General features: G+C 50.1%; 1 protein-coding gene across 1 annotated transcript in view; it reads left to right on the forward strand.

Moving 5' to 3' along the window:
- The first annotated feature begins 4127 nt into the window (after positions 1-4127).
- LOC126569362 (probable nuclear hormone receptor HR3) overlaps positions 4128-16055 on the forward strand; it is a 58165-nt gene continuing 46237 nt past the window's right edge. The window contains exon 1 of the mRNA XM_050226394.1: positions 4128-4251. Coding sequence (XP_050082351.1) covers positions 4128-4251 — 124 coding nt within the window. The remainder of the gene's footprint in view (positions 4252-16055) is intronic.

Here is a 16055-nt window from a genome sequence, read left to right on the forward strand (position 1 = left end):
TGGCCATAGCGTCGTCGTCTGAGCGTTGTCGTAAAAATAAACTCCAAAACACAAACTCCCCACACAACAGCAGCACGCCATCGGCATGTTCCGGAAGCACCAATCCCGAGCAGCAGCAGCAGCAGCAGCAGAAATGTAAGAACAACGTGTCCCCTTCCTTGCGAACCTCCAGTGGCTCCAGCGACAGGCTGGCTCCACGCTGTCGTCCCGACTTCGAAAGCTGATAACAGCACCGTCGCCGTCAGCCCCTCCGCCATAAAACAGCCTCCTTAATGGCCCCGTCCAACCCGGAGGGAGGGCTACGGACAGGAAGGGAGGAAAAAACTGCAACGAAAATGTCTATTTTCTCGGTTCTCCTTCGTGCTGCGTTGCTGCTGCCGCTGCTGCTGCTCACCACAGGCAACCACCCCATCCAGTGTGGAGGGTGTCCTTTTGCACCCCCACCCTCCCAGTCCCTCCCAGCTTGATAATCGATTCAGTTTTATGTACTACGAGAGCGTCTTCGCAACGAGCGAACGAGCGAAGAAAGGAAGCGAAAAAGGCGAGCGAGTGAAAAGAAGTTTCATTGAGGAAAAGCCACGCTTTCTTGAGGAGCATTGGAGCATTCCGTTGGTTGGTTTGGTTTGGGTGGGTGGCGTCGTCGTCGTTGTTGTCGTCGTCACCGTCGGGTTGTGTAGGCTGTTCGAGCCTATATATGTGTTCTGTAACGTGGTTTTGCAGCCCCAACAACGACCGACATCGAGTCGGTTCTGTACCACGGTCTCTCTCTTTCTGTGGCTCATCGTCCATTATGCTGGCGGCGACGACGGAGGAGGACGTTATTCTCCACCCTACGGTCAGAGCGCTGGAGCCACACCTCTCCTCTGCTTCATTTCTACGCCTCTGGCTAGCTAACTGGCAGAGATTGGATTGCAGAAAGCATGGATTTCGTCCGGGGTGTGCAGCTTGGCGTCGATAGCCATTTGGAATCGAGGAAAGCGACGACGAAACCACACCGCGCATCGCAAGCAGCAGGAAGTGCACACCACACGTGATGCAAACGATCTGGACGCGTTTTTCCGTTCTCTTCAAAAAAAGGGCTCCAGTGCACGACTTAGAATGTGCCTTTTGGCTGGCCATTTCTCGAGGGGGGGCCTGTGGCACTCCTAGTTTGTGGTTGTTGTTGTTGTTTGGGAAAGAAAGACGAATGACTTATGATGGCCAACAGCCCCGAGGATAGGAGAAGAACATGATAGTGTGTAAGCTACACCATCGACTTACATCCAACTTATCGATTCGATTCTTCCTCCCCAACACACTCGCACAGTAGTGCCTTTTCCGGTGCCATTAATCGAAGCAGAAATTGCATTATGTTACAAGCAGACGGCTAAGACAAGGGGTGGCGTGGACTCGGGAAACTATCTCCCGCTGTGTTCTTCTGAGATTCTCTTTTATGCCACTTGGTTGGGTATAACACATCGTGGCATCGGATTGCGCACAGGATTCATTAGTGTTCGTAGATTGAAATCCTGGTGCGAGGTGAAGACCCTTATCAATTTCAAAACAAAAGCACCCAAGAAGCAGCAGCAGCAGCAAAAAAAGTGAAGTTATGACATGTCTTGTGGATAGCAAAGCGGGATTTGATCCTTCCTTTTTCACAATATTTTGAATGTCTCATCCTTCTAGGCCCTGCTGTGTGGCCACATTCCAGGTATCAAACACGCTCGGCAGTGCCCCCCTCCTGGCTCACTAAGCGCGCAGCATAGGAACGCGCCCAAATCCCTTCCTGTTTTATCAATAATTTCCGCCAATCGGTCGGTCGGTCGGCTCGGTATGATTTATTGTGGAACCATCGATGCTTGAAGCTTGTGTCCCGGGTGTGTGCATGACGCAGCAGCGACGGTGACGGTGGCGGTGGGGGTTCCATCGTTTCCGTGACAGGTTAAAACTGCTGACACACATTTGCCGTTTAGTGAGTGAGGCCAGTGCGAGAGCATCCGCATAATCGTTGCCGTTCTATGTCGAATATGGTAAAAATGGTCATTTTGACATAAAGCTTTTAATGATAAATGCAGCATTCGGTTCTAGGAAGTATTTGGTGTTTAATGACGTTGGACATTTCACGCCGGAAAACCCAGGAAAATCCTTTCGCTCAGTGTATTAGATAGACGCTACCGTCGGTCTGTGGTCTCTGTATGGACAAAACTCGACGCCAGTAACCCCCTGGGGGCATAAAACATTACTCAATAGAGCCACTCTTTTTGTTATTTCATTTCATATCAGTTTATAGCAAGCAGTAAAACGAAAAAGATAGAGAGAGTTGAGGGGACAAAAAACCTGCGCAAAACGGCAACAGATTGAGTGAAGACAGACTGACTGGGCTGGAGAACTGTCTCCAAATGGCAAGTAAAGTGCAAGTGAGTGAGGTGTTTGTGAGGTGATAAAGTGATGCGATTAAAAGCGACCCAACGGGTGGGAATGGTTATGAAATCACCGAAAACAGTGATATTAGACACACCAGCTTGTTGTGCTTGGATGCTGCGTTGATGATAGAAGCGCAACAGTTCATCAATAACCTAATTCTTGCTGACAGAAGTCCGGTCCAGTCCGATCGACGAGCTGGTTCCTTAACTTCCTTAACGCACCAGCAAATTTCCGGTGTTCCGTGTGTATCCGTGTCTGTGCGCATGTGTCTGCAACAGTGTGTGTGCGTAGAGAGTTTGATCGCGGATAGTGCTTTCCGTTATATAATCGCGCCCGAAAAACGAGACGAAAGAGAGCTAGAGAGACAGAGCCATCATAATAGCAAACCTTTCATTTGCTAATGAAGTAAAAGAGCATACCGCTGAGGCCGGCCCGAAAATTCGTGAAAGTTTTTTCGGCTTCCACCCTCCACCAATCCACTCCTTTCCGCGCGTCTGCTCCTCTGTACGTCACGCGGAACCCACCGCGCGCACAACTGTGAACGATCGTGCGGAGTGTTGGCGCTCGCGCTCGATCGCCTGCCTGCCCTTTACGTAAGACCGGCGCGCGTAAGACTTTCGGCGATCGCCGTGCCGCCAGCCGAGCTTCCTTGCCGAGGGGTTTTTGTGTGTTTTTTTTTTTGGAAGGAGGAAGCTTTTGCTTTTTGTAACCGGCGGGGAGAGCGTAGTCGTCGCGATCGTCGTCGTGGTCGCCGTAGCAACCGAGTAGCTCCACGCTCACCGAAAAAAAAACGGCTTTCGGTCACAAAACCGGCTTTTCAACCAAAACCAGGGACCACGGAGAGAGAGAGAGAGAGAGAACTAGTGGACATAAAAAACTAAAAATAAATCTGCGTATCTAGCGAGAAGCGAGTGTGGCGAAGTCGAAGCGAAATCACTAAAGCTACTGGCACCACCACCACCATTCCGATTGGACGAATTAAAAAGAAAGCAAAGAGAAGAAGCGACTAGAAATCCCCGTGCCCCATTGTGGAGAACCATTTGTCAGCTTTTATCAGATAAAACACACTGATAATAAATCAAAGAAACGCTTCCTCGCAGGTTCCTCCGCTTAGTGGTAGACCTTTCATGTTAAGAGCTCGAGACTCAGCTTTTCCCGAAAAGTGCCTTCAGCAAGTGGCAGCCACAGCAGCAGCAGCAGATGTGCAGCAGATAGCGGTGGTTGGATGCAGGTGGTTGCGGTAGTGCTATGAGGTGCAGCCCGGCCAATCCCGTACAGAACACTCAAGATGGCGTTCGATGGATCGCTACGGGAGTCGGGAAGCATTTGATGAACTGAGCATCCTGCGTCAACAACAGCAACAGCCCCAGTGTGGCCAGTGGCTTATGAGTGTGTGTTGTTTTTTTTCTGTCGATGATCGAAAGTTGTTGCCTTTGAGTTCGAGAAGTCGCCCCCGGACGAATCGCCTTTAATACCTTGCTTCCCCTCGTTAATCCGGTTTCATGAGATGATAGACCGTGGTGGTGCTGCTGGGCAGTGAATTCATAAAACGGGGAAAAAAATAATCAAAAACAGACGAAACCGAACTACGGGGCTACCGAAAAGTACAAAGTCGCCTCCGGTGGCGAACGGTGACTGCGAAATATAAACGCACCAGGAGTTGCAGAGCTGAGGTGTCCTGAACCGTGTGTCTTCCGGTGGCGCACGGTCCTGCGGCGGGTTCGATGTTCACTTCGAGGATGTTTGAAATGTGGAGTAATGTTACGTCGAAGCTGGAAGCGCACATGCCCATGCAAACGAATGTGCAGGCATCCACGGTGCAGAACTCCTCCAGTGGATCCATCAAAGGTAAGCAGCGAGACGGCACCGTATACTTTCCTTGTAATGTGCTCAGGACAATCTCCTTCACTTCTTTCATTGGACGCCATCTTTAACTTTCTTCTTTAATTCTTCGCCGTACAAGTACATGACGATTGTGACTTGGTTTCGAGGAATTAAATTCCGATTATCCAGCATTAACTAAGTAACTCTAGAGTGGCGCCATCTGGTGGTGGTATAGTGTACATTCCAGAATCGCAGGACTGCCACTCCAAACCATTCCCGAACTATAAGCTATCATTATATTTTCCAACGTCTACCTCCTAGAACTCAGTTCTTGAGGAGGAATTCACTCTAAAAGCTTTCCTGGGACCAGTGTGTATATGCTCCACCACTGCCGCCTCCATTGGAAGACATTAAAGGAAGAAGCCTTAAGTGCGAGCAGCAGCACCCCAGCGGCTGTGATTCGCCGACGCCGATTTCGAAATAATGAAATAATTGAAATCAAAAGTAGATAACGGACCACGGCGCACCGACAGCAGGCGACGCCGGGAGTCGTCTAGAATGGCTTGGGAATGGCTCGAAAGCCATCTCCTCTCCCGTCTTTGATCGTGACTAGGAATTTGTTGCTTTCTCACATAAGTCATAGACGAATGGGGAGCAGAGGGGACGACGCTGCTCTTTCAAGGCTGCCTTCTCTCTGTGCCTCCCGTCCCGTGACTGACTTACTGACTGACTTGGCTGGCTGGCTGGCCCGTTGGCTCGTTGGCACAAAGTAACGGAGAGTACCGTTGTGTCTGCGCATAGCGGTCGCAGCGCCGTAGTCCGTAGTCCGTGGTGCTATTAACAAATATGTTACACCTGAGAACTATCCGCGTTCGCTCGCTCACTCGCTGGTTGTGCCTTTCCATTCCATGCCTTCTTCGTCTGATTCTTCGCGAAGCGTTCGCTCCCTCCCGATCCCGGGGGCCTTTCGCTTCCATTCTTTTCTATTTCGTTCTTCATTTTAATCATTTTCTTCGCCATCATTCGCGGTCTCCCCCCGTTTCTGTGTGTGCGTCCGTTTCCATTAGCTTTTCCATTCTTTTCCACCGAATCAACGGGGTTGGGGGGGGATCTAGCAGACCCCTTTCCGAACCATCTTATGCTGCGATGCCGCGCATCCCGCATTTCTTGCTCTTGGATTTTCATCCCATCCCACCCCGTTCCTTTCGCTGGTCCATTCTAACAACACGAACGGTGAACGGTGAACGAGAGAAGCAAGCAAGCAGCCTGGAGAGGGAATGGAAACCAGCGCGCGTTGTGTTAGATCCTCCTCTGTACCCCGGAATGTACCGTTCGTTTTCGCGGCTTCGACCGTGCGGCCACAGTTTTCCGTTGTTTACCGACATTTTTACAGTTGGCTTTTCCGCTCCGGTCCCGGACCCGCTCCTTCCGTGCTTCCGCCATCGTGGCTCATCGGTGGTGATGCTGCCTGATGTCGGTCGGTGCTGCTTTTTACACAAATTATTTTATTATCTTCCCTTCTTTTGCATCCACACGGTCGGTCGGTTGGTCGGTTGGTCGGTTGGTTGGTTGGAGGCGATTGGTGCAGAAATATGGTGGTCGGTGGCACTGTTTCTCGAGCGCCAGCATCAGACGCGATACAGTCGCTTAAAGTTTGAAAAGTGAGCGAGGGTGGTGCCCGCATGCTGATCGATGCACACAATGTCACTGGAAAGGTAGCAATGCATATCACTCACCGCACCGGATGGAAGTTGAAATTATGTTTACTCTTGTGTGATCGATGATGAAATCGTGTACTTACTATTTAGTCTATAAAGCAATAGAACTGCGTTTAAAATATGAACATCATACGAGATCTTATTGTTAAATCCTTCATGTAGCAACCTCTAAACTTCTTATATTCATTCGGTGAATAAATAGGCTCATTTTTTAAGACTTTTCGTGGGAAAACACCTTCAATTTTTTCTCTACATTTGATATGAAGCTACAAATCGGTACTCTTTGGCAAGATTAGGAGCTTTTACAGACGAACAATCAATTTTATGTTCTGTTTAAAAATACGGTTTGTTTCACGAAAACCGTTCGTAAAGTAGTAAGATGTTTTAAGCAAATTATAAAGCGTTATTTTTCATAAATCAATATCTCGGAATCAAATACTTGAAATTATCAACAAAAAAAGTACAATCTTCTTTTGAAAGGTACAGCATTATAAGCAGCACAAATTTAAAATTAAGCATCACTAGAAAAATTAAATATCGAAGTCCGTTTTTAATGGCACTCGAATGAAAAGCTCCCTACAAAACGATCTTTATTCCATCGTTCTATCAAGCTCCTATCCCGATTCCGGGGATCTTCCGCCAGAACCCTTCCGTCCGTTATCGTCATTCCATCCCCCTTGGCCCGGTTATCTTGCGGTATCACGGTTCATAATTATGCTGGGGCTGAAGGGATTTTCTGCTGTTTTGTTTCTGTGTTCAATCCCACCCTGAGCAGCACACAGCCCCTGAGTGAGCACGGGCATGAGCATGGAAAGCATGCAAATATCCAACCCCCACATCACCGTGAGCGCATCACGCGCACCCGCTAGTGTGCCAACCGTGAGCATTTTCTCCGTTTCCGCTTCTGCATTCCAATTCATGCATAATGGCGTCGGTTGCACGAGCCTCCATTTTTTTCTCTTCATTTCTCGCTGCCTTTCTATCCCTTCCTTCCCCCTTCGCTGTCACTAGCATAGTAATCAACATAAAGGTCCGCCGGTGTGGTGTTGGCGTGGCTAGAAGCTTCGCATGAGGTGTCAAAGCGCCATTACAATTCCACTTCAAACCCGCCGTTCCTACCGCCGGTTGGCGGGGGGTGGTGCCATTGGTATGGAAATATTCTTTACGGAAAATATGAAAAGAACGCTAACGCCCGCCGGGCTCGATGGGTGGGTGCTGGTCTGGCATGGGAGCTTGTGAATGATGGGAAGCCCCCATCAACAACAACAACAACGACGACGACGACGACGACGACGGGGGTGGCAGCAGCACACACGAGCGAGCGAGGCACGAACCATCGTGTGCGCGACGCGACCACCGCGAATATAGGTCAGTCGGGGAAAAGTGCAAAGCACCCGCGAGACCGTGCGTCCGCTCATCCGCCATTCCATGTGTAATCAAATGGCGTTTGTCGAGTGTTTTGTTTGGGTCTTTCCAATCCATTTTTTCCTCTTCCCCACCAAGCACCGACTGCGATCTTCTATACCGCTGCTGGTTCTGTTGGTTAGTGTTGCTGGCTACCCTCACCTGCTTCTTCCTCCTATACGCGTTGCACGTTTTGAAACACGTCGCGATGGCGGTACCTTTGGAGCTACCAATCCGACCGATCGGGCTTCCGTTGGCAGAAAATAAGTTTACCAATTGGCCACTTTGCTGCTTTGTTGCTACCCCCAAAGGGGAAGGGAAGGGTTGATGAACCATTTTCACTCCCTCCCATGTGTCCCTAGGCCCGATTGACGAAATCGAAATCGCCGCCATTGCCGATGAATAGATTCCAACAAACGTAACGCAATCATCCGGCTGTTTTTTTCTAGCCGTTTTTCTCTCTTTTGTTTTATTGAAACAGGTGCTGCACCCCTTGCTTGTTCACGAGTGTTGCGGATGCGGAATTTGGGGCGAAGTGAGATTTGCTAGCTTCGGGGGCTGTCGCCATGGGCCCGCCATGTGGTCTTTGCAGGCACGCGGTTTTCGGTTGTTTGCTGCAGCGAAAGACAGAACATAATGTTTGAAAATTATTTTATTTTTCCCAATTTTAATCCTCAAAGATGAGATTTCGGTAAAAATAGAGTGATAGAGCACTCCACGAAGTACGGCGAAAGATTCAAAAGTTTTTTTTCTAGAGAAAAGTATTCAAAAGCAAATCACGACGAAATGGCCAACAGAAAAATTGTCATAAAAGTCCTGGGCCCCTGATAGAAGATCCCAGAATTAATTGCTCCAACTCTTGTGACCAACTCTCTTCTATTCGTTCGGCCACGGCATGGCACCCAAAGCCGGTTGCAATGGTGTGGTGAAGCACCCTCCCAAAAAATTCGTTAGGCGGCAATTAAAACTGAAAAAACTATTCTTTTCCCCTCGTGGACTCCAAATTTTCCGGTTTCCCCACGAGGTGGGATGCGGAATGAAAATTTGAATAAAACGCGAATAACATTTTTAATGATTTACGGTTCCTCCGGGAAACCACCCTCATTCGAGCTTCGGCCATAAAGATCAAACTGCCCCGTACCGAGCCGGTGATTATGAAGCTAGGATGTTGAATAGATTGCGCTGCTTGCTACATAGAATGCTGCTTTCGGTCAATCGGCAGGCCTCCGTGACGGCGTTGAAAGAGAGTTTCTCCCCTTTTTTTTCGTCCGAAACGCCTGAAACCTGGGCACCTTTTTAGTGGTTGTTGATTGCCATAAAGTTAGCGCCACCGAGTTCAAGTACCGCAACCCACCACGACCTATACCGGTCGATACCGACGGGAATGAAACAGTACTTCATCCATTACTCAGCTAATGATCGTTGAACAAAGCATCACACGGGGTGATGTATGTGTGCCCGTGTATGTATGTGTGCTTCTACTGACAAATCGCCACCGTACATGGATGAAATATGTGTGTCACATGTCCTAAAGCGAGAGCATAAATTACCGAAACGAACCGAACGGTGCCGGCCGTATCGAATCCTCGAGGTTCTAGGCACTCGATATGAGTCACGCCGCGGGAGGCACCAGGGCCAGCCACCAAAACCCCCTCACTACAGCAAAGCGATCGTTCTAGATCAGGCGGAGGAGGTGGCGGGGCGGGTCGAGAAATCAGTTTCGTAAAATTAGTCATTCGTTTCGGTATTAGGACCCAAGACAACCGCGGCTACGGCACTGGCCACTAATCACGGTCCACCGGCACACCGATTGCGGCAGCTGCTGCTGACCGATCGGTCCCCGCGAGCAAGAACGCGCCGGCGATCTTGCCTCAGAACACTTCACAAACGATCGAAGTCCAATCCGTTCACTATCTCGCGCGCTTATTGCGTTGCGGAACCCCCCCGGGGGAGTGCGATTGAGAGGACAGGAAAGAGAGAGGGAGAAGGGTGGCTGTCACGAACTTCATTCCCAATAAGTTCAGTTTCAGTCCGTCAGCACGCCTCGTCCACCCCAGTGTGACGCGGGGATTGAACCCATCCCACAATCGGATACTCGGCCCTAGGATCGGCAATCTGGACGCCCCTTAGGGATAATGCTGCGATCAATTCCGCCCGTAATGGAGCAGCAAAATGTACTTCTCATTTGCATTTGATTGGCTGTAGTCCAGCCCAGAAGACGAACTACTCGGAAACGTGTCGAAAGAAGTTGGCTAGCTGGCTAGCTGGCTGGCTGGCGGTCCTGGACACCAGCGTGGATCCCATCTCCATCCAGGTGATGGTCTTCGGGGCTTGGGAATGTTATGCTGCACAAATTATGCTCAATTCTAATGGGATTCGATGTTGTAAATGATAATTGTGTAGATTGGGAGTTTCTTCGTTCATCTTTCAAGTCACTCAGTGGCGATCCGGCGTTGATCGTGGTGTCTATCGGTCTGTATCATTGCATGAACGGATCGGAATGATTGCTGCGCTGGTAGCAATGCAATCTCAATCGAAGATTGTTTGTTCTTCTTTATTGTTATGCTAACTGCTCGCTTTAACCCATTTTCTAACGACTTTTTCCCTTCCTTTTTTCTATTTCAATTGCAGGTATGTTTCAAGTCCTTTTTCTGCCATAATGACAGTGAAGACGTCGTTTTGTAATCGCAATTGTAAGTTGGTTCTCGATTTATCATTCTCCCGAGTGAATTATCGCCAATAAGCAACAACTCAACTGCCATCTTTGGAAGAATCTTTTCCAAAAAAGGATTCAATTATTGAAGAACTCCAAACAAAACGCTCTCCAGATTGGAACATCGACATCAAACACTTCTTAAGATCCAATCGCCTTTTCCCCCTAAAAATGGAAGAGAAACACCATCACAAAAACCAACTCCCATCAAACGCATCTCAACCACCCCAAAAAGGCGTTAGGCTCATCATTAAAATCATATTTCTCCTGAGCATCTTCAGCATTCGTCCTCGCTTACTCTCTCTCTCTCTCTCTCTCTCTCTCTCTCTCTCTCTCTCTCTCTCTCTCTCTCTCTCTCTCTCTCTCTCTCTCTCTCTCTCTCTGGCCTTCTCTTCCCACTCGAGCTTCAATCATTCAAACCCATTCAACAACCATCTCGCGAACGTCGTGCGGTCGCGGTGCGTGGCTTGGCTTGGGGCCACGATGGGGGGATTGGAAGCCAAAACCGGCTCGATCCGGCGTCGGCGCGTCGATGAGCGTACATCATAAGTTATGTACAGTTACCTAACTGTTTTCCGCGTCTCTTCCACCATCCAACCCACCTCCCCATCTTCGGCTTCGCGATCGCGATCGCGCTTTACGCATGCTCGCCTCCCTGACGCTCGATCCCGCTCGTTGTTACGTTGTGTGCTGTTGTTGTTGCCAGTTGCTGCTCGCTCTCTCTCTCTCTCTCTCTCGTCCTTCCTTTTTTGCCTTTCCTTCGTCAGGCAGCTCTCTTTCTGGCGCTCTCTCTCTGTCTCTCTCCTGCTTCTCATCAGCAGGCCGCTAGCGTCCGCAACATTTTATTAATTCCCTCCCAACTCCACCAACTTCAATTTATGGTGGGCTGCGGACTGCTTCACCATGCCAGGCCACAGTCCGACAGCCGGACAGTCAGTCAGTCACGCAGCTTTACGCAGCTGAAAGCGATGCCTTCCATGGTTGTCTACGGGTGGAACCTCTGGGCGACTCTCCTCTGGCCAGCGTCCGGGATCATCAAGCATCCGCAATGGAGCGGCACAGGACGAAAACGTTGCGCACAGGCAAAGTACCGAGTTCGCGCTTTTGCGCCATTGTAAACAAGCATTTACGCACCATGGCCATGGGTGCCCTTTTGGGACTCCGACCACCAAATGAATTACTGTTAGCTGATTTATTGGCCTCGGTATACCGTGGACCAACCGTCACACCAGTGCTCCTGATATGGAGATGCGTTTTCACGCAGACGCTGGCGATCGCGCCGCGTAAATAACAATCAGCACGCTGATCACCATTCCAGCTCTTTCCAAAATGTCATACATTTGTGGCTTTCGTTCCGTTCCGTTCAGGCGAATCCACAAATCTATTCGCGAAGATCAATTCAATCAAAGCTTGATTGTCTCCATGAAAGTGGCCCTCCGGTAAATCAGAGGATCCGTAGTCCTATTGTCTGTATGTGCTTGTGTCACGCCATTTGCATACCGGCGAGACATTAATAAATCCATCACTCAAAACTCCGGCGTTGAAGAAAGGAGAAGAGAAACAGCACAACGCCACGAAGCAGATAGCGATCGAGTAATTCGATGGCTGGCCACAGCGGCAGCGACAGCGACAGCGACAGCAGAAGAAGCAAATAAAACAAACGAAATAATTGTCCCGAAAGCACCCTTCTTCTGAGGTTTCCTATCTTGTCCGTGTCCGTTTCTTGCTGCTGCTGCGGCCGCTGCTGCTACTTTGCGTACGCGCGTACTTCGCCTTCGCCTTCGCTCACTCGGTAATTCCCGCAAAGAACCGGAATCGGCGGCTCGAACGCAAGGTTTCCTGGACCGCAGCAACAGACCCCTGGATTGGAAGGTGACGGTGGTGGAGTACTGGAAGGTCTATCGCGCATCGCGATTGGACCTCCTCCACCCTCTCTCGCGCGCGTTCAGCGTTGACCTACTTCGGAGTTACCATCGCCACCATCGACTAGCGGCCCGCACATTGGCAGCGAGCGGGACCGGCAATGCGAAAGCAAGCAAGCGCCAGCACACGAGAGAAGTAGACCCTCTGGTGTTTGTGTTTTGGGAGTTAGTTACTCCACGCATTTCGCATTTACACCGCGGCTTGATATCGCGGTGGTGGGCGGACTGCGGTAACACCTGACTCACGCTGCGTTCGCGGCCACTCCTTGTCCGTTCTGAATTGAGCACCGAAAGAAGTGTGATCCTGGTGAAAGCTTATGACCAACCTACGCACACAGACACGGACCGTAATGGCAGTTTGTCATATTTCGATCGACAGAGCGCCAGTTGGGGACCCGATACCGACCTGAAAATCGAAAGTCAGTCCTCACAAGGAGCGGTTTTTGGTCGTAAAGATCTTGTGCTAGTGTGTGCGCACACCAAAAGGTTCTGTCGCACCACATAAAAGGTGGCCTCGCCCTGCAAATATATGCTGGCACGTGTGTACCCGAAGGCCCTAAACGCGCTCGTTAACTTCATCGCAATGAGGTGACAATGAGGTGAGGCCCACCCCGCCAAAAAGGAGGGCGGCAGTAATTGGCGAAAAGTGTAGAATCCTCCTCGTCCTCCTCGTCTGGCTACCGGAACGGAGTGAACCGGTTGGACAAAGGCGCGTTGCGCGTTATCTAATTAGAACGGAAACCATGACAGCTCCGTCAAGTACGAGCGAACCGTCGAGTATCGAGTTTGACCCAATTGCTCTTGACGCGGTCGATGTGAATTTATTGCCAGTTCGAAAACTGATTCGCTCGGGTTCGATTTGGTTTGGGTGTGACTAATCCGGGCCACAGACTCATACACCTCCTGTAACAAGTCATTGATCGAATACTAATTCCCCTGTCACTGGATCTGCCATCGATCTGCGATGTAATCAAACTAACACTGCGTCGATTACAAAACGCCACACCTGTCCACGGACCTCATACAAGCGACATCCGCCCTATCGTGAGTGATCGCGCGACGCACGTTTCACAAATTGAAATCTGCAATACTGCTGATCGTGCGGTGCGGTGATTGTGGTCCGCGCCACCTTCAAGCTCCGGCACCTAAATGACCAAATCAAATATACGCTGCCTGCTAATCGTCGGCTATCGGTTCGTGTTGGTGCATCGTGCAGCCTGCAGCCACGCTGCTTATGCAACAGCGCAGGGCAGCAAGTGCGATCAAACGCACCTCACTGAACGGTGCACCTGCGATGATGATGACGGACTTTACAGCTTGACAATTCGCTGCACGCACCACACACTCTACCCAGTGCGTCGCACTCTCGTGGTCTATTTATGCAAATTATGTCGCGATGTAATGTGCCCTTCCTTCGCACGCACGCACGCACGCACGCACCTCACGTGATTAGAGAGAAGGTGCTGGCAGCGATTGCTGGAGTCGCACACGCACTCCTACCTCGACATCGACTGTCACGCAATTAATCAGCTCGTGGTTATCGCGGGGAGCTGAATGAAGTCGCTATTTGTTCGGCACCGCCTTCGGTTGCCCGTCGGCAACATTACGCAAACGGACAGGATTCGATAAAAAGAAAAACCGGTCCTGCCCGTTGCGGGGTTCAAGTTCCGGCTACCCTCCTAGCCCTATAGCCCTCCCTCACTAACCCATTGGCCCGCATTTGATCACTTCGCCTCCCAAGAGATCACGCAAAACTGTCGCTCACTGGCAGTGCACAGCGCTACGCAAACCAGTTCCTCTCCGCGCGCGCTTGTCTTGCGATGGTTTAAAGATCATTCCCCGTGCTGATCGATCGATCGTGGGATGGCAGGAAGTGTGGGATATACACCGTTACTACGGGCTGGTGGTGCGGGAATGACCCACTTCTGCACCATCACCAACTCGACGACTGTTACTTCCGCCAAGCTGTGTTGAGCCGTTGATGTGGGGAAGGGGAAGTGCGCCGCCGGTCATTAGCGAGATTGCAGAACCGAACCTGCAGCCTTTCAGTTGAAGTGAAGAAGCGAAGTCTCTGCTCTGCACCTTTGTTCTCGGGCGCTCTGGAGAACCGAGACGGATGGTGAGGAAGTCATTAGACGCAAGAAGCATTAGCAACAGCACCTTCCTCTCTCTCTCATCTTTCTTCTGCATTAACCGCCAGCACCACCACCTCCAACGGGGGGCACCTGTTTCAAGCTCGTGATTCGTGATTACCGCCTCTTGCACGAAGAAGCTGGTTGCTTCCCAATTCTGCCGCTTCGGTAATCAATTTCATAACGGATCGCCGCGGCATGGCAATTAACTTGGCTGCAACTTGTAATGTATAATGAATTGCGGGCCAAAGTCCGAGCCCCACTGCCCGGCCCGGCCCGGCCCGTGGCCAGGTCTATTAGAATATTGAAGACAGAAATGGCAAGTGAAGCGCTTCGTGGCATGCGCCTTCATGGGCAGCTTTTTGGCACGGAATGGAACGGATCGGAAGGGGTTTCCTGCCTTCGATCTTTGATGATTCTTCGGTGCATTCGTTGCATCACGCGCTGCAGGATGGTAATGATGAGCGTTGGGTTGAAGAACGGGGAGCTTTCGGTTGGATAAACTTCAAAACAGGACTGTATTTGGTAAATTGTGCGCCAACTATTCCACGAAGAACATCAAAAGGAATTGAGTTCAGCGTTGGTTTCTGTAAATTGTTGCTGCAATGCATTGTGCAAATCATGCTTCATTTGATTGTTGCTATAGAGTTTTGCAACAACAAAAAATCAATTGAAATGTATCGGGCGTATATTTGCACTGATGACTGTTAGAACACTGTCGTCTTAGCATTATACAATACAATGCAATTGAGCAGACATTCAAAACACGAGACGCACGAGCTTCTATATTTTATGCTGCTATCTATTTTAAATTTTATTATTAGAGCACCTCACCAATAAACACAAGAAATATTTCAACTAAAAGATCACAAAACAATCCAAAAAGAACTATTAAAGAGGATTGTGTCCTTAGACCATATAAGTTCTTTCATTAAAACTTCCCAAAGGTTGAGATTGTTACTTATCCTATTTATTATTCAAATTTGATTCCAAAGCGCAGTGAGAAACATAGAACATTACTCAAAAGCGAATAATTATTGAGATTCGGATACACCAAACTGCCTTAATGCTAGATTCTTCTCCTCATCTAACGATTCCCTCAACCCAAAAACACCACTTCTCCTGACCGAGGATCCGAAAAAAGGATCCAATTGTCTTACGTAAGACCCTGTTTAGGCCTGTGCCCTTCAACCTCCAGCCAGCAGTGGTGCTCCCACCCCACGACGTGATTGGCGTGCCGAGCAGCCATAGATCGTCTGGCCGACAGACGATCTTCCTTGGCCACCAGAAGCAGAATGAATTATGAATAGAAAAGCCTATCGTTTCCCTTCGAGCCTCGCGTCACAATGCAGCCATTAAGCTCCGATCCGATAATGATCTTGCATTGGCAGCGGCAATTTGGCCTTCCCCTCGCGCGAACGGAACGGGCTGTGGCCCTTCAATCATTGCCATTGCTAGATGCTGAAGGTAGAGACAATGCTTTAGAGTTACCCTCCGGGGCCCCCTTTGACTCTCCTGTATCGTCCGGTGCGATCTTCAGCCCTCAGTGCTGAAGGCACCAAGAACCAACGAGCTAGCCAGCCAGCATCCATCCTCCGGCGGTGGTTGCGCAAAAAAAAAAACGTTCTCGAGATGGTGGTAGCGAGGGTGGTGTCCCGATCCGTCCCATCATCGCGATGGTTCCCGCGAGGCTTCGGCCCCTTGTCACACGGCGTGTCGATCGGTCCGGTTCGGTACGGTTTGATCATCTGATCTGACGCAACCCCCAGTTCTCCAGTTGACCCCCCGAGGGGGCATTGATTGGTGTAGGGCTCATCGCGTGCCAGCGGGCTCGCGTGTGACCGGATGGACCCGACCACAACACCCAAGAGCCGCCAGAGGAGAACGAAGAGGCGTTCCTTTCATTCTCTGCGCAACCCCGATCGAAGGAGGATGATCT

Source organism: Anopheles aquasalis, chromosome 2, assembly GCF_943734665.1.
Source record: "Anopheles aquasalis chromosome 2, idAnoAquaMG_Q_19, whole genome shotgun sequence".
NCBI classification, from domain to species: Eukaryota; Metazoa; Arthropoda; class Insecta; order Diptera; family Culicidae; genus Anopheles; species Anopheles aquasalis.